The sequence below is a fragment of the Manis javanica genome, chromosome 15 (assembly GCF_040802235.1).
Source record: "Manis javanica isolate MJ-LG chromosome 15, MJ_LKY, whole genome shotgun sequence".
In the NCBI taxonomy this organism is placed as follows: domain Eukaryota; kingdom Metazoa; phylum Chordata; class Mammalia; order Pholidota; family Manidae; genus Manis; species Manis javanica.
In genome coordinates, this window is record NC_133170.1 from 74,336,388 (window position 1) to 74,354,360 (window position 17,973).

Consider the following 17,973-nt stretch of genomic DNA (forward strand, 5'->3'; position numbering starts at 1 on the left):
TCTGTGAAAGCCTCTCATCTTGAAATGCTTTTCTTCAGCAACAAAGGTGGCAGAGGAGAGACTCCTCTACTTTTTCAACAGGTTTTATAATATTACACTGACCTCCATAAAGCACCTATTAAGAAAGCCAAAGGATATGATGTTGCATTTCTTTTAAAATAAATATATTAAATTTCCAAAGGCAGACTTGTCTGAATGAGGTGTCTTGATTAGTAACTACACACCACTGAAGCAGAACAGTACTTGTAAGGGGCTATTTTTGTTTAGGGGTAGAGCTGAAACTGGCTGATGAGTCCAATGAGGTGAAGCAGCAAAGTCAGATCATCTCGTCCACAAGAAAATCAGCTGAAGGGACAACTGTTTACATAATTAAGAAGAGACATCTTCACAACTGTTCAACAAGTACTATGGTTTTTAGATACCATCAAGAAAAACACAGTTGTACCTTAACATCTGTTGAGAAAATACAAATAAATAGGCTACAAATGGCAGACAACCAACAGCTCAGTAGCCATTTAAACAGTCATGCAGGTTAGGGACACATCCTTGGGTAACCTGACACACAGATTTGTCATCTCCTGCACATGCATACACCATTGTTAAAAAAAAGCCAATCATAGTGTCTTAATCAGCCTGGAGTACAGCCTCTGAGTCACCTGTCATTTAGTTAAGCTAATACCTCTTCTCAGATGGCGCCATGAACTGTCCTGCTGGTCCGAGGGGAGCCAGAGGAAGGAAAGCGCTTGCCAGCATCACTGACCCAGCAGGACAGGGGTTCTCACAATGCCACCACTATGTCTGAAACACATGGTAAGTCCTAGGCAGAAGCCACACTTCCCAGCTGAGGGAGTGTCAACTTCTCTGCCACTACACAGAGGCTCTTGAGGCCCTCTTACTCTTATCAAAACATACTCAGTAACCGTACTGTGAGTCAGAAGGACTAGAGCGAGTTCAACATTGCTGTTTCTAAGTGGACTGAAGGTGTAAGGCTCTGCCGCCACTGAAGTGGAATCCCCTTGGTGACTGCTTTTCACGTGTCAAGGAGAAAGATCCACGATTAGCCCACTAGAATCTGGTTTTGCTACATTCTATTCACAATCCCAAAGACAACTTCTATTTCAATCCAAGAACAGATGTTTGGCCCATTATGCCAGCTATTCTTTTGCCAGGAAGATTTTATCCTGCTAGAAAGAAAGCAAGTATAGGACGGCCGTGTTGCTTAGAAAGTCCTGTACGTGAGGAACCCTTTCATTTTCTCGGGGATTGGCAGTGCTAGCACTTGGTAGGTTGTCAGGAAACTTCGAAGGGCTTTCCGGCATGAGTGCTTCAGTGATGACAGGACCCGAGGAGCTGTCCAGAACTGGACGTGGCCATCCCTCGTTCTGAAACAAAACAAACCAGCCTGTCAAGATAGATCTTGTAAAGGTTTTCACTGGATGGATGTCAATGTTCCTATTGTGACCTGCACCAGCAGAAGACTGGAGGGTGCAATGGAACCCTTACTATGGAAATGACATAAAGGCTCTGCACTTAAATAATTAAGGCTGCTGAGGGGATTCTAAGAGCTCAAGACACCTTTGATAGCAACGTGCTATCTCTGTCAGCACAGCCCTTTCTAACACACTGTGAGCTTAAATCTAATGGAAGAGTGCCACCTACTGAATTATAGATGTTTTCTGTAAGGTGGGCTGTGCCCTTAATGGTTTCCCACTGAATTCTGCATCACCTTAATCTCTGCTTCCTTGTGGACCTGGCCCCTTTAGGTGGCATGATCTGTAGCTCTTTAATTACTTTTAGATTAAGAATAAATGACTGTATAGGCAGAACAGAACAGAACAGGCAAGAAAATTCTAGATGCTTTCTTTCCTTAAAAAGCTACGTGGTACACTCAACAGAAATCACCACCCATCTGTTGAGCTAACAGATACATACCCTGTGGCAATAACTCCACCATGTGGGAAAAATGTGCAGCAAAGACCATTGGTCATAGGAGCGAATGCTATTGGAGTTTTTCGTTCCAGGGCCCAGATCCTGAGGAGTCTGGACAACAGAGAGAAGCATGTTTGCACATAAGCAGACCCAGGGCCACACCCCAAGGGTTATGATACAACTACTTGCTGGCACTTGCTTTGAGAGGCCATATAAAGAGATTTCTATTTCTCTTCATTACCTGTCATCCGCCACTGTGGCAAGGTACAGGCCCTCGGGCGAGAAGCACACAGATCTCAGAGAGCTGATGTGGACATTACTGTCATCCACGCGGGGGTCGAGCTGGGTGTGGCTGAGGAGAAAGAAACATGACAGGAGGCCTGGAGTGATGGCCACTGTCCACCCTTCCCCTTCATCCCTGGGCAGGGGACCAAATTGCTGAGACTATGAAAAGGCTGAAGACGCTTCTTGTACCCACATGGAAAACCTTGGAACAGGAGTGGAAAAAAGTGCATTTCCTAAGGCTCCAAGCATCTGGAGGAGGGGATGAAGGGTCACTAACACTTCCTGTGCTAATTTCCTTAGGCAAAGTGGGGCACCCCTCACTTTAATGCGACAGTAAAAACGGAAAGTCTTTTTAGGCTAAGATACATGATAATTATAGGACTACCTATTAACTTGCTTCAGAAAACAACAGAGACAAGGGAAAAAATAGACCAAGTTTGTGAGAACATGAAATTCATTTTGGAAATAACAGTTTCAGTAAGAGGATCATTCTGAACTTGTTACTACAGTTATTAGTAAATGGAAAGAAAGAGTCACTTTGAGGTTTCACAATGTTGAATCCAAAGAAGTAGGGCCAGCCTCCCCTATCAGGAGACTTGAAGGCAGGCTGGTCTCATCTGAGAACTGAACTGACAAACGCTACTGCGTGCCAGCGCCCTGGGCAAGCACTGAACCCACCGTGTCTTTCACCCAGGTTTTCCCCTCCCATGGCCCAGGTGCTAAGAGGGGCATGGCTAACCCAAGGCAGGTTTCGCATCAGTGACCTTGAAGGAAGTTGTAAGCAGGGATTCAGCCCTTACCGGAGTGACCTCAGCCTCTCGCCAGTGTAGGGGTCCCACATGATCACGCTGGTATCGTAAGAAGCCGTTACAAGCAAGGCAGAGTCGGGGGAGAAATCACAAGAGACAACACTGCTTTGGTGGCCCTCTAGCTTCCGGATTAATGTGTAGGACCGCATGCTCCACAGGAAGACCTGTGGAAGGTAACAGGTGCTCTGTTAGGGGCGGAAACGGTGTGTAGAGGCACAGCCAAGGCCCTCCTCAGCCTGCAGCCAGGAGAAGCCACATCCTCCACCCCTCTTTTCTACGGCTCTTCCATAAGGTGTCACATAGCAAATAAAAGAAGAGGTCTGAACTCTTGAGGTGCCTAACCAATGGCCAGGCTCAAGGAGCTGACTTTAAGAAAGAATCAACTGAGCAGACCTCAGGGAGACTGCCAGCTAAAACGTACTAGGAGAGGCTTCTGAACTCTGCTCCTGAGTGCCGCCTGCAAAGCAGCAGTACCTGATGAAGACCACCTAGGCCAGGGGCTAGCTTATCCTTCCTATTAAAACCAGTAGGGGCCAGAAGTGAACTCCAAGGTGCCCACCAAAGTGGCAGCCCCTGCCAAGCCACTGTACACCTACCATGTGTTTACTGGACCATGGAAATCTGCCCAAGACTGATATCTGACACAGCTCATCACTTTAAACCTTTCTGACAATCATTAAAAGTAGGATTTTGTTTTCTTCAAGAAAACTCTCACTTTCACATCGCTCCAAACCTCGCATGAATCGTTAACTGCCTGAGCTGTACCACACAGTGAACCCTCTCAGCTCTCCCCAAGCCAGCCACAGCCAACAGCTCGGCACAGATACCAAACTCAAACAAACTGTTCTCAAGTTGTTCTTGGGTTTCTAGTACTTTCAAAATAACAGACAGGATTTCAGGACAGAGTTCAACAAGTAACTACATTTTACAACCTGAAATGGAAATCCTAATTAGGTAGATTCAAATTAGATGGCTCAAAGGAAATCTGGATCCATATGGGGGTTTCAAATTTTCCTCTTCGAATCCAAGAAGAAAAGAAATTTAAAAAACACCCCTTTACCATTTTGTAGAAAACAGCCCTCTGATAATGGCAGCCATCTTCTTAAACACCTCTCTTCTGGTTCACGTCAAAGAGCAATAAAAACAAGGAGGCGCACAGGAAGAGGCACGTATCAGCCCTTCTGCTGGGGCTGCTATGCAGATGGATTCTGAGGACACTTCGCTTAGTCACCCTGTCACTCACGAGGCTGCTCAGGCCTCCGTATCGTGATGAACCGAAGCAACAGAAGCACCCGGTGTTCGTGACTTACCGACTTCTCTCCAGCCGCAGAGCACAGCATGCTGCAGTCCGGGGAGATGGAGCAGCAGTAAACCCACTGCAAGTGGCCCGATAACACCTGAATCTGTTTACCTGGCATAGAAAAAGAGCAAACAAGCAGCCAACGCTCAAAACTACAAAGCAGGAAGGCCGAAGAAATGGTAGTAGTGTCCCACCCACCCAGTATATCCATCCATCCAGTTCTCTATCGACTGAGCCCAAGACCCACTTTTTTAATGTTGAGAGAGAAATAACAGCCTTTGTCATTTGAACACCTGAAATTTATCAATACACTATTCTAATGCTCAAGGAAATCATTGCCTTCTGTGTCACCAAAATCCACAAGATCAGTGGGATAAAGGCTGTATACACATCAGGTCTGATAAACCCCTCTGGCAGCACAGAACATTCTTGTAAGGTTCCTAACCATCTCAAGTACTTAGGAACATTTTCCCAAATTTGAGAGTGTGCCCATCCTCCATTCTCCACCATTTAAAGTCTGTAGATGGTTTCCCCCTCATTACAAGGACCCCATGCCAAGCCCTCACCCTCCTCCCATCCTCACCAGGGTGTCCAGATGAAAATGGTGCACAGTAATTAGGACCATGTGCTCTGGAGTCAGGCAAACTTGGTTTGAGCCCTGGACCCACTTTTAATTCAGCACATAACCAAGGGTCAGTCATGTATCTCTGCAGTTCTCAGTTTTTGGAAAAAACCAAATGGCCACCCATAAGGGAAGAGGTGATTAAATGCCATTACATCCAGCCCTAATTCAGATGCAGTTAGGGATCTAGATTTTCCATGGAGTGAGTACTGTTTAGTTAAAAAAACAAATAAAAGAAAAGCTGCAGAAAAAATGTTAAGATATCAATCCATTTCTGTGACACAATGACACCACCATCCATAAATGTGAGAGTGCAAGTGGTCTGAGTAGTTATCTGAGTATAGAGGTTACTACAGAAGGCTGCTGGCATGGGCTGTAAGGCTGCAGGTGGATTAGAGGGGAATGCAATGCAGGGGAGGATGAGAGACAGAGATGAGCAGGTAGAGGGACAAGCCACAAAGATAAAGGGAAATAAAGTTTTTAAGAATGTATGGTTGCATATATGTGTTTAAGAATTTATGTGTATGTGTGGGCATAATATTTTTAATAATTTCTTCAACTATCAAATAAGAACAGTCCCTGCCCCCCAAGGAGGTGTGTGAGTGTTAAATAAATAAGGCAGATGGGTGCACAGGGCCCAGCACCTGGGAACACTACTTTATTCTCCCATCCATGAAAAGCCCTGATAATTGGCACAGTCCATTCTGCCCACTTGCAGTCCCCTTCAGCCGGTCCACCTTTCCCAACCACCAAGTGACCTTAAAGCCACATCAAAGGCCCCTCCTTAGATAGCAGCAAGCTGCACCCGGACACACGTGAAAAATGGCACTGCCTTTTTTCATGAGACGCATTCCCTGGCAGCACACCTATCTTTGATTATGTGACTTCAGACTCCAGTTACGAGCAGAAGCCAACCTGAGTTCTCTTGGTGATTAGATGCCATCAGACAAGGACATTACAAGCACCTCCCTAGCTGTCTGACAAGTCACCAGGCTCATTTCTAAGACAGCAGGAGACAGGTCCCCCCTCGTGGCTGTGGGGAGCTGAAGTCTTGGCTCAGGCAAGATCAGGCACGAGCAGGTCTCTTCATGAGTTAGCCACATCACCATTTCCTCCTTCCACCTTCCTCAAGCCTGTGTTCCTGTCCAGTGCAGGAGAAATGGCTTGGCTAGAAATTCCCCTTCCCCATATGACCTCTGCAAGTAAGGATCTAGGCCAGAGATGTGTGGCATTCTTTGTTGGGCCACTCCTGTATAGAGTTCTGCTCAAGGCAGAATTCCACAAAAGTTGACCCTCTCTAGCCTGAGAAAATTCTTCAAGGCAAAGATTTTACTTCATAGAGAACTCTTTATTTCTGACAGTAAGTAGTCACTACGTACAACTTCTTCTAGATCAGTGATTCTCAATGTGGAGAGACTTTGCCCTCCATGTGGGCACTGGGCAATCAATGTCTGGGGAAATTTTTAGTTGTCACTACTAGAGAGGGTGCTCCTGGCATCTAAGGGGTAGAGGCCACGTATGATGCACAAGAGCCAAGAATGTACGGGACAGCCTGTAACAAAGAACTATCCAGACCAAAATGTCACTAGTGCCATGGCTGAAAAAATATTATTCTAGAGCATGTATTTTCAATAGGGGTGACGTGACACCAACAGAAGTGAAAATTGGTTTTTGGTGGCCAAAAATTTTACCATTTTTCACAGAGCATTCATTTCATAAATAAGTAAACAGTGAATCTTTTGTATTAAAATTTCATGGGGTTTAGCGGGTGGTGATTAGGAAAAGATGTCCACAAAGGCACCTGAGCAGGCAATAATATAAAAAAGATTGAGAAACACTGTTCTGGGTAAAAAAAAAAAAAAAAATGATGTTGAGAAAGTAGAGAAAGGGGCAAATACAGTATTTTTGGAATTGCTGGATAGTTCCATCACCTCCATACCATGTTTCTTCAGGTCCCAGATGCGAAGAGTCTTATCCCGAGATGCAGAGACCAAAATCAGACTGCCACTGGGTGTGAAGCTCAAATCTCTCACGACATCTTGGTGGCCGGAAAGAGTCAAAAGCAGCAGCCCTGGCGTGGAAACAGTAATAGTCAGTGGGAGAGGGGACACCGGGTCTGCTGGTCCTTAGCCAACTGGGGTGCTGGGAGCCCTTCTGGTCTCTATGGGAACATGCACATGAGCCTCCCAGGACCTATTCCCAGCCAGAAACGACCTACCTGTCTGCACCTCCCAAATCTTGATCTGCCCATCGTTGAGGCCCGTGGCAAGGATCAGGCAAGAGACGTCTGGCACTTGGGGATGGTGGCGTGCCCAGAGCTTCCTGCTGGGTGGAGAAGGCCACGGGCTAAAGGCCAAGCCCCAGACAATCTGCCCACAGTCCAGAGTCTTCTCCTTGGAGCTGCCTTGCCCTTTTGAATCATTCTTGCTGCTTCGGCTTTTGGCTTCAAACCCTTTGGGGATGCTGGGGGAAGTAGAGATTTCTTAATGAGTCTGAGTTGTTAACAAGCCAACCAACTTTTCATCCTTGGGTATCTAAGACACTGAAGTTCTGGAAACAAAATAGCCTTTGCTGAATTCCACTATGACTTCTTTTTTTTTTAGAAGTCATGTAACAGGGTTCACTGGCTTTAGCTCATCCCATCTGTGACAGCCCTGCAACGAGGTGACCTGCCTTGTGGGAAAACTAGATCATAGATGCTCCAGGGGGCTGTTCGCTTCCTCAGAGAGTTCTCATGGGTTTGGTGCATGGGAGGAGAGATGCACTTGGTTTTTCCTGTGGGGAAGAAAGCATGTTCTAGGTTGGAAACTAGGGCAGAACCCAGATCCTGAGTACCCACCTGCTGCTCCCCTACCTGATGAGCCCCTTTATCTCTAGCTTAGAAAGTCCAGAGGAACAGGAAAATGAACTCCTTCTGGCCAACACAGCTTGTTTGGTATACACTGATTTCCACCACTACTCACTATGTTCCAGTCAAGTAATGAGGCTCTTTCCTTTATTTCTCTGATAGTACATCCAGCCAGAAACCAACTGGTGGGGTAGGCAGGGAGAGGGAAGAACCCACAGAAAGTGCTCAGGGGTGCACTGACCTGAAAGATCGCCTGACACTCTCCTTTTACATTCTACTGAGATTCAGCCCAGATACAAGCTAGGGGGACTCACTCCAGAAGATACAACGCCCCGCCCACCACTCCACCTAGGAAATATCTCAAGCATTCAGCTCCCAAACTCGGTTTCCTAGCTGTAGTAGACTTTATCAGTGAAAGTATTAAGTCCTACTTTTCTGTGTGACCCTGACCACACTCTGGAGTATATCAAACTAAGAGAAAAATAGACATCATAAAGCTGGAACTCAGATCCATGAAAAATCCTACACTTAATGTATACGTAACCTCTTATGTATTAGATTTGTTCCCAAGAAGCTGCAAATCACATTTCTTGTCAATTGTGTGGTTGAAATGTACTACATAATTTCAATCAAGCTCACCTATAAAATTAGAAGGGAGGAATTGAGGCAAATGTAGGCACCTTCAGCTCTAAAAGTCTCTTAATCTAAATCAGAGGCAGGCCACTGCCACAGTTGCTTGCTGACATACCGTCAATGGCTCCCTTTGCAATTAACAGCAGAGATGAGTAGTCCTGACAGGAGCTGTATGGCCCCAAAGCCAAAACATTTACTATTTGGGCCTTTATAAAAAAAGTTTGCTGATCCAAGATCTAAATGGCCAAATGTAGTTCGAAAATTTATTAGAAATTCTGACAAAACCTCTAACTGTGGTTGCTCACGGACATCTTTTTGAATGGCCCTGCTCAGTCCACACATCTCCCAGACCTGCCTGCGGCACAGGGGGCTGAGTCTGCCACCCAGGGAGGAAGCACGGGAAGGGCAGGTAGTCTACAGGGAGAGTTCATAGGGCTGCCTGGAAACTCTCAAGTTACATTTGTTTTATTTTTTATAAAATCTTAATTTTGTAACTTGTGTATTTAAATTAAGGAATGCATCTGCAGCTACTCCACTCCAAAGGACTTAAGGCACACACAGATATATATAAATTTATTTTAATATCATACATTTGATTTCTCTAGAAAGAGACACTGAAATCTTCATTTTAGGGGTACAGTTAACTTTCCAGGGGTTACATCAGGGGCAGACAGAGAACTAGAACTCAAGCCTTGTATAACCCAGCCTAGTGCTCAACAGATTCCCTGGATTCTGGGTGTGCTGATTAATCAAAGGTAAGTTACATGGGTAGTGGGGAGGTGTAAGCATGGGAAGGGGTGGAGAAGGGCAAGAGATTCACTGGAAGAACCTAACTTCACTGAAATTAATGTTTCTAAACATGTTATTTGTAAAAGTAGTACAACTATTTGATAGTATCAATTATTTGCTTAATACTGAAAGTGCCATAACACTTTAAAAAAATGTGTACACCATTAAGAATATAAAGGCCCCCTACACTAACCCTTTTAAAAGACTTTTAAAATAACAATTATTTTAAATTATAAAGATAAGAGAAACATGGAGAAAATCTGCAAATAAGACAAATAGTAGAAACTATCAATAATCCCACCACCACTCTAAACACAAACCCTTCCCTGAAAATTTTTAATTATGAGTATATATGTAGGTTTTTAAAAAGCAAATTTGGGATCATACTGCATGTATGGTTTTATAGCTTACTTTTTTTCAGTAAGCTGTATACTGTAAGCATTCCTCAAGTTATTTTTTTAAGATGTAATTTTTCCCTAAAACAGGTAACTTCTCACTTAATATTAAATAACATTTCTCTTATTAAACAACAGGTATACAAAAAGGGTTAATATTCAAATTTCATTTTACTCTTATTTTAAATAAACTTTTTCAGGTTATAAATTTATATCAGATTTAAAGACCACATATGAAGTTGGGTCCTTTATATAGAGGATCAATAAATAATGAATGAACTTGGTATTACCATTGAACTAACCACAGCAGGAACTGAAATCATGATTTACAAAAACACAATTTTTGATGGCTGTGATATTTTCATATGGCCATGTCACAATTTCTTTCACCTTCCTGTCGTCACTGGATTGCAAATGATTTCTGATTTTTCACTACTATATAATTAATTTCATGATGAAATGAGTGTATGTAAATAGATGACCCCATTTCTGAGATTCCCAATAGCTGGAAGAACATTTTTAAAGTTCCTTGATGCATACTATGAAACTGCCTTCTTTCCAGGAAGTGCACAAATTTACACCCCTCAATCCCAGCAGGGTGCAGAATACCCATCTCAGCAAATCCTTGTCAGCATAACCTACTATCAAGGCAAAGAGTTTCGGACTGAACTTACAAAAAACTTTAATATGCATTTATAACAAATGCCTATTAGCAAAGCAAATGAGACTCTCAAGGGCAGGGTTCATGTTTGATTTATTTCAGGATTCTCAGCCCCTAGCTCAGGGTCAAATGTTGGCTGAACAAATAAAGACAGACAGAGAGTTGCTCTGGAACAAATGAAAAAGTGCAGACAGATGCTGGGCCATCTGACCAGGTCTCACTACATTCAGAGTGAGGGCCCAGCCCAATGAAAGAAAACCAGTTAATGGCAGAAACTTGTCAATAATACAAAGACAAATACCCAATTTAAAAGTGGGCAAGGGATCTGAATAGAAATTTCTTCAAAGAAGATATATAAAGGGCCCATAAGCAGGAAAGATGCTCAACATCAATAGCCCCAAAGGAATGCCAATCAAAGCCACAATGAGATGCTGCTTCACACCTACTAGGATGGCCAGCTATAATCAAAAGAGATAAACAATAACTAGCGTGGACAAGGATGTGGAGAATACGGAACTCTCACATCTTGAGGCTGGGATTGTAAAATGGTGCAGCCACTTTGTAAAACAGTCTGATAGTTCCTCAAACAGTTAAGCATATGGAAACATATGTCCACACAAAACCTTGTACATAAATGTTCACAGTAGTACTATCTATGACAGCCAAAAAGTGGAAACAACTTAATGTCTACCAACGGATAAATGTATGAACAAAGCATGGTGACTCCATACAGTGGAATATTATTTGGCAATGAAAGGAAATGAAGGGCTGGTACATACTACAATGTAAGTTAACTGTAAAAACATCCTAAGTGAAAGAAACCAGTCAAAAAAAGACTACGTAAGTGTAATATTTGATTTATATGAAATGTCCAGAATAAGCAAATCTGTAAAGACAGAAAGGGGATGAGTGGCTGCTCAGGGCTGGGGAGTGGAGGGAGATTAGAGGATGATGGCTGAGGGATGTGGGGTTTCTTTTTTGGGGTAATATAAATGTTCCAAGATTGATCATGGTGATAGATGCACAACTATCTATATAGTATATGAATATACTAAAAGCCAATGAACTGTACTTTAAGTGGGCAAATTCCTTATATAAAAATCGTATCTCAAAGCTGATAAAAAAAATAAAAGGTGGGACTAACAATCTCAGTAAGAATTAATTTTCGTATGTACAGAATGTGGGACTCTGGCAGCCCCAGCGATCAACTCGTGAACTGTTCAGCCATTTCCCTTCTGTTCTTGGGCAGGGAGACCCAAAAGGGAACAAGTAATTTGGGCTCACGTTCCCCATTGTGAGAACTCACGTGATCCTTTGGGTGTGGGAGAACTTACAATTGCTCCTCCAGCGGCCAGGGGAGCAGCTTGACAATGCAGTGTCCTTGAGACCACGCGAACCAGGAGCCATCTGGGGAGAAGGCCACACTCCAGGTTTCACAACTCGACTTCCAATCAAACTGTTGGGGGCGCCCAGGCTTGAGTTCGGCCAGCAGCAGTGGTTTCTCTGGGACAGGAGACAGCATGCTTCAAACAAACACCCTCACTTCCCCAGGGAAAGTGGGGAGCCAGGCTTCTGACTACCTTGCTGACTCAGACACAGGAAAGCCACTGTCTCCCCCTGGTAAAGAGTAACCCTATGAACTGCAGTAGGGAGTAGACAATTAAACGACCCGGGGCAATAACAGTAGCCAAAGGCCACATTCCAGCGCGGTCACTCAGTCCTGACCTCCCAACTGCTGGTTAACCGTGACTCGGAGTAACCTTTGGGCGAGTGAACCCAATGAATGGAAGCCTCATTTTCCTATGAATGCCTCTGAAGAGGAAGAAAGGAGAGACGACCAGGCTAAGATCCCGCCAGATGGTGAGGGCCAGGCCTTCCAGGGACTCTAAGGTCTCCCAAAAGAACCTGCCCCTGGGGAACAGGTGACAGAAGGAACGTAGGAACTCAAAGTCTCCCTCTCACTCACCAGCACCCTCCCTACCATCAGGGCGAGAACGGTCAGCCCTTGCCCAGCTTCCCCTCCCTCGGCCTCCATCTGGCCTCCCACTTCCACCTCCTCTGTTCTGGGGTAAACCTTCATCCCATCTTGCCGAGATCTTCACTAGACTCTCCTGATTCGTTCTCCTACCCTCAGGGACCCTGCTAAAGCCCAAACCCACATCACATCACCACATTTCTTTCAAACACTTTCCAAGGCTCCCACCTGCCCCCACGTGAAGGCAGCTGGGCCTGGGCCTCCCTGCACCATCCCCACCCTGTCCTCCTCCTTCCCCTTCCGTCTCCCGCAGGCTGCACTCTGGCGGCCACACCAGTCTCCCGGTCATACCCCAAGTGGCTCATTTCAGTCCACACCTGGCCTCATTTTCTGCTTATGAGAATCCCACTGAGATTAGCAACTGAGAAGCTACCCTCATCTCACACTATCAAAGCGGAAACAAGTCCCACCCTGCTCACTTCATTCTCTCCTGTAGTAACCAATCTCCTTCCGGCCCAACCCCCAACCAGAATTTAAGCACCCTTGTTCAAACGCCACACGATTTAATCTCACCCTTGGGACCTAGCACACTGTTCTTTGTGAAGAGGAGGTGCTGGATTCCCCACGCGGAGGGCAGTTCCCAGCTGTAGTCTGCCCCAGTGGAGCAGCCCAATGGCAGATAAAGCCCCCAAGCCAAAGGCCGGCAGAAGTGATTTTTCTGACCACTTGTGGTACACACCAACATAAAAACTGGCTTCCAAACTGAATCAGGTCACTGCCTGATGTGTATGTTCCATTTTCATAGTTTCAAGACTGACCCTTTTACCGCTGTTACCAGATAAATACTAATTGAAGCAAATCCTATTTCATGTATTTTAGGACACACCTTTATTTCTTCTCGTATTTTGACCTTGTTAAAATCAGGATGTGCGTCCTAAGCGATCGGCTTTTCATAGTTAAACAGGCAGTATTTTTCCTCTTGATAACATGATGGCTATATGATCCATGTCTTGGATTTGATGAAACAGATGGTAAAGATAAGATGAATATATATATATTAATATTTATATGTTATGTACAGTATTTTCTGGTATGTGCACTATAGGAAAACACATAGATATAGCTTATTTTATAAAATAAATGTGTTACTGAAAGTTGTTTTCAAACAGAATTTTAATAAATCATACCAAGCCTTTGGTAGCTTTGCTATTTAAAGAAAATCTAAGGAGGGTTCCTTTTTAAAGAGAATATTCATTCCCTGAGGTTGTATGTATAAATCTAGGTTTTAATATATTAGGTCTAAACTGGTGTTTGTGGAGGCCAAGGTAATTCCTCCTAGAAATCTGTATGTATTTGCACATGTGAACCTCTTATTACACAATTACGTGCTATATGAGCATATTCCTCTGGATGTGAATATTTGCATGGTAAAAAGTTACTTCACATTCTGAATCCAAAATAGTCTCAATGGCATGTAGTAATTCTGCAAGTTTTCTTCACTCTTCTTCATTTCTAGTTATTTTCTTTTGGTGACATAGCCCTTATCTCTTAATGCCTCCTTCAGGTAGTCCAGTGGTTCTCACCTGGGGCCATTTTGCCACCTGGGGACATGTGGCAATGTCTGGAGACATTTTGGTTGCCATATCTGGGGTGGTGCCTTGGTGTCTAAAGCGTAGAGGGCACAGATGCTGCTGAACATCCTACAGTTCACAGGACAGCCCCCCACATCGAAGAATTATCTTGTTCAAAGTGTCAAATAATGTCGAGGTTGAGAAACCCGGATGTAGTCAAATATTAAATGACATTGACTGATCTGGAGGTATATTTTCACCAATTACCTGGATGAAAATTTCTGTATTCCATCCTGATAACTTGGGTCACTTCCTCCATAACATGCACATTATCCATCCTTTTGACACCATGGAGGCTCTACACAATATAAAAAGGAGTCATCTTTGATTTGTCTTTTCTTTACCTCTCAAACCAAATCCATTAACAAGTTCTATCAAGTACATTTCTGAAAGATTTTGGCAAACCTAACTTCCCTCCATCTCCATAGCTACTATTCTAATATATGCAACATCACCTCTCACTAAGCAGCCTTCCAGCTGCAGGCTTCCATTCTGGCCCCCACCATCCATTCTCCTCAATTTCCACAGTGATCAGTTTCAATCACTCTTAGAATAAAAGCCAAACTCCTCATCCTGCCATCAAAGTCCTACCTAACCTGGCCCCCTCATGCCTTCACCTCCCCTCCTGGGCTTTATATCTCTCCTCTCCCTGCCCCTGCCCTCTAGCACACTAGCCTCCTTTCAAGCCTCTAGTATACTGTTCTCAATTAGTTCCAACCTCAGGGCCTCTGCACCAGCTCTTCCTCTTCTCATAGAATGCGCTTGCATGAGTAGCACTTCATTCATATCTTGGCTCAAATAACAGCTTCTTAGAGAGCCCGCCTCCTCTGACCCCAAGTCCATCTCCTTCACAACTCCTCCATTTTTTTCATATCACAATCACCATTATGATTATCTCACTCCAACTAGGACACCAAGTGCACGGGAGCACAGACCGTGATATGTTTATCCCCAGTTACTATCAGTTTCTGGCAGAGAGCAGGCAGTCAGTAAATATTTGTTGAATAAATATACACAGTATATGCCTCTAAATACAAATGAAATGAAGCCTCTTAAAACTATTGTGATACCTACACCAAACATTTCACATGAAATGCTTCTTAAACAGGAGCCATACCCAGATTTCACACTCTATTTCTGTGATTTAAGGATTTAATCTCTGGCTATTTCAGGCTCAGGAATCCAGGGGCTAAAAGAAGAACCCAGTAATTCCTGTCTCTTAGTTTCTAGAACCAAGGAAATTCTGAAGGGGAGTCTGGGCCCAAACTAAATTTGTCTGCTGGAAAAGTAAGCCATAATTAGTGCAGAACTTAAAAAAAAAGGTGTTGAAAGAGTCCAACTTCATCTGGGATTGCACCTGCCGGAGCCTTCTTGGTAAAAAGGCCTACGGATCAGGATTTTCTAATTCAGCCCTGGGATGTGTTGGGACAATCAGACTGGAAAGATATTTTATCATGGGGCCTCTGCTGTGGAAGGAGATTTGCCTTACCACAAAGATGAAAGGTATGGCTGCAACTGGCAGGAAACTTGGTCATTTGTCCTGCCTCAGCATCTTTACATTAGATGTTCCATTGGCCTGAAAAATTGCCTGGCAGGCCCCTGATCTTTGCCTGGCTGCTCATTTTACTATTCAGGACCTGATGCTGTCACCTTCTCAGAGACCTTCCTGACTTCACTATCAAAAGTGGTTCAGTCACCTTGCTTCACTCCATTTAATTTTCTTTAAAACCATCACTCACCATCTTTCCTTGATTGCTTGCTTGTTGCTTTTATATATTTATTCTCTGTTCCCCAGGCAACCTCACCCCAAACTTGTCTATCTGTTGGACTGCCCTGCCCAATATAGTAACACTAGCCACACTTGGCTACCGACCATTTGCAATGTGGTGAGTACAAATAAAGATGGGGTGTTAAGTATATAATACACACTGTATTTCAAAGACTTGGTACAAAAAACTGTAAAATATATCAGTAATTAGTCATGATTACACATTGAAATGATAATGCAAAATTTTAGGTATGGTGGCTTGACAAAGAGTTTTTAATTTCACCTGTTTCATTTTTTTAATGCCACTATTAGAACATTTTAAATTACGTTTGTGGCTTGTGCTACATCTCTTGGACAATGCTGCCCTATAGAGTGCCTTGCACATAGCAGACACTCACTAAATATTTGTTGAATGAATAAATGCATTCTAACCACTGCTCTGAAGATATCTACTGTTGTTCATTGTAATGTCATTACAATGGGCTTTATTCAGTTTCAAAAGAACATAAAATTCTCCAGCCTTTTTTTTTTTAACAGTAGCTTGGCAACTCTCAACAGCTTTGCCCACCCCCACAAACACAGTCATCAATCCTAAGGAAAAAATCAGAACTGGAAACAGATTCCTGCTGGAAAGGAAGGCTAGCTACAGATAGTTTTCAGATTTAACTCTCTGGAGTCCAGGGACATGACAACGAAAGCTATAAAAAGGTTCACATAAGATTCAGACAAACACTAGGAGCCATTTAAAAAGAGTTCTATGGGTAACACACACTAAAAAGAAACCCCTTATCTAGATGGGAAGGCAGTGAGAGCTGCCTCTACACCTTTTATTGAATGTCTGATCACTGCAAACAAAGAAATGTCATTTCCCAAATTAAAAAGTTACAGCACCCCAGGGAATACCCTGGTTTCAACATACCCACCCACAATCTCAGCTCCATCAAACAAGCCAGGTAAACACAAACATTGACAATCAGAATCCTCCAGACCTGGACGAAGCTTCAACTTCACTGGAAGAATACAAACAGGTTCTGGAACAAATTCTGAGCCCTAGACCTTGACCCCCTCCTGGGACTTTTCCTTAAGGAAACTGCATTTGAGCATGGAAGTATGTTCACGAGTTGGGACTCCCAGAATAAATCCCAAGCCCACCCCAAATTTCTATATAGGTGGGGCTTAGGGGCAAGGGGGTTGGAAGGGAGGAGCCCGACAGATTTGTCTGGAAGATCTGCCTTTGCATAGCAAGCACACCATTGCCACTGACACGGAATGCTCATTTGGGCTGACTCTCCAAATACACCCAATATTCTCTGACCTCCACACCGTCTACCGATGATAGCTGTTAAAAAGCATGGAGGCAAGTACCTCACCCATCAGTGTATCCTACACTTGCCCTACCATACAAGTCACCAAGAAGCATCCCCGCCCTGCCTCGCCCCACCTCTACGAATCAGTCTGCACTGGGAGAGGCTCGCAATTTTTAAAAATAGGGATCCTACTCTTAATATAGGCAAGTCTGGGAAGCTCCCAACCACCCACTGAGACAGGTATCATTATCATCCCATTTTGCAGATACAAAGCAGTCTTGGGTTAGGCGGCTCGTCCGCGATCACACAGCTTGTAAGGGGCAGAGCTGACTCCCACCCAGACCTTGTGAGTGCGTCACCTGGTACCTGAGCACCCGCCCCCTTTTGGGCTTGGTTCGCCCCCGCGTCCCACCCGGGCGTAGGTGTTGGGCCCCAGCAGTTCCCCGCTGCCCCGAAGGATGGGGATCCCCGCCAAGCAGAGGCCCGCTCTCCCTGGTCCTGTCGGCGGCGGGAGAAGGGGTGGCTGCGGCTGACAGCGAAAGTGAAACAAAGCTGAGCGCAGGGCGCGCACCGCGCCGCCTGCCCGCGCGGATGGCCCAGGGCGGGGGTCCCCACGCGGCCCCTCCCGCGGCGCAGCCCGCCCCCACACGACCCCGGGAGCACGGGCCTGGCTCAGGAGGGAGGGAACAAGCGCGCCCGCCCCACTCACCTCCGGCCTCCATGGAGGACGCGCGCGGCCTCGCGGCAGGCGGCGGGCGCCTCAGCCTCCCGGGCCACCGGCCCTCATGCCGCCCCCACTCTTCCCGCCCCCGCCCCGGCCCCGGCCCCGGCCCCGCCGCCGCCGCCGCCCTCGCAGCCGCGCCCGCCGCTGTCCGGAGAGGCCATCAGCTGCTTCCCGTCACATGGCGGCGGGCGAGGGCGGGGACGCGCCGGGGCGGGGCGAGGGCGAGGGGCGGGGCTGAGGGGAGCTGGGGCGGGGCGCGGGGGAAACGGGGCGGATGGGATGTAACGCGGGGAGAGA

The 17,973-nt window shown here is 45.2% G+C and overlaps 1 protein-coding gene across 4 annotated transcripts; it reads right to left on the reverse strand.

Moving 5' to 3' along the window:
• Positions 1–142: 142 nt before the first annotated feature.
• On the reverse strand, positions 143–17,817 carry WSB2 (WD repeat and SOCS box containing 2). 4 transcript variants are annotated; one of them, XM_073223449.1, is made up of 10 exons: positions 17,662–17,782; positions 14,085–14,175; positions 11,606–11,774; positions 7,164–7,408; positions 6,885–7,016; positions 4,334–4,434; positions 3,015–3,187; positions 2,171–2,281; positions 1,933–2,040; positions 143–1,382 (listed from the first exon to the last, which is right to left on the reverse strand). In XM_073223449.1, the coding sequence occupies exons 2-10, from the start codon at positions 14,152–14,154 to the stop codon at positions 1,220–1,222; spliced, it is 1,272 nt and encodes a 423-aa protein (XP_073079550.1). In that variant the 5' UTR covers positions 14,155–14,175; positions 17,662–17,782; the 3' UTR covers positions 143–1,219. The 4 variants fall into 4 exon arrangements, with proteins under 4 accessions (XP_073079550.1, XP_073079549.1, XP_036849049.1 ...); XM_073223448.1 differs by lacking the exon at positions 17,662–17,782 and adding an exon at positions 16,569–16,601; XM_036993154.2 differs by lacking the exon at positions 14,085–14,175 and having other exon boundaries at positions 17,662–17,817.
• Positions 17,818–17,973: the final 156 nt, after the last annotated feature.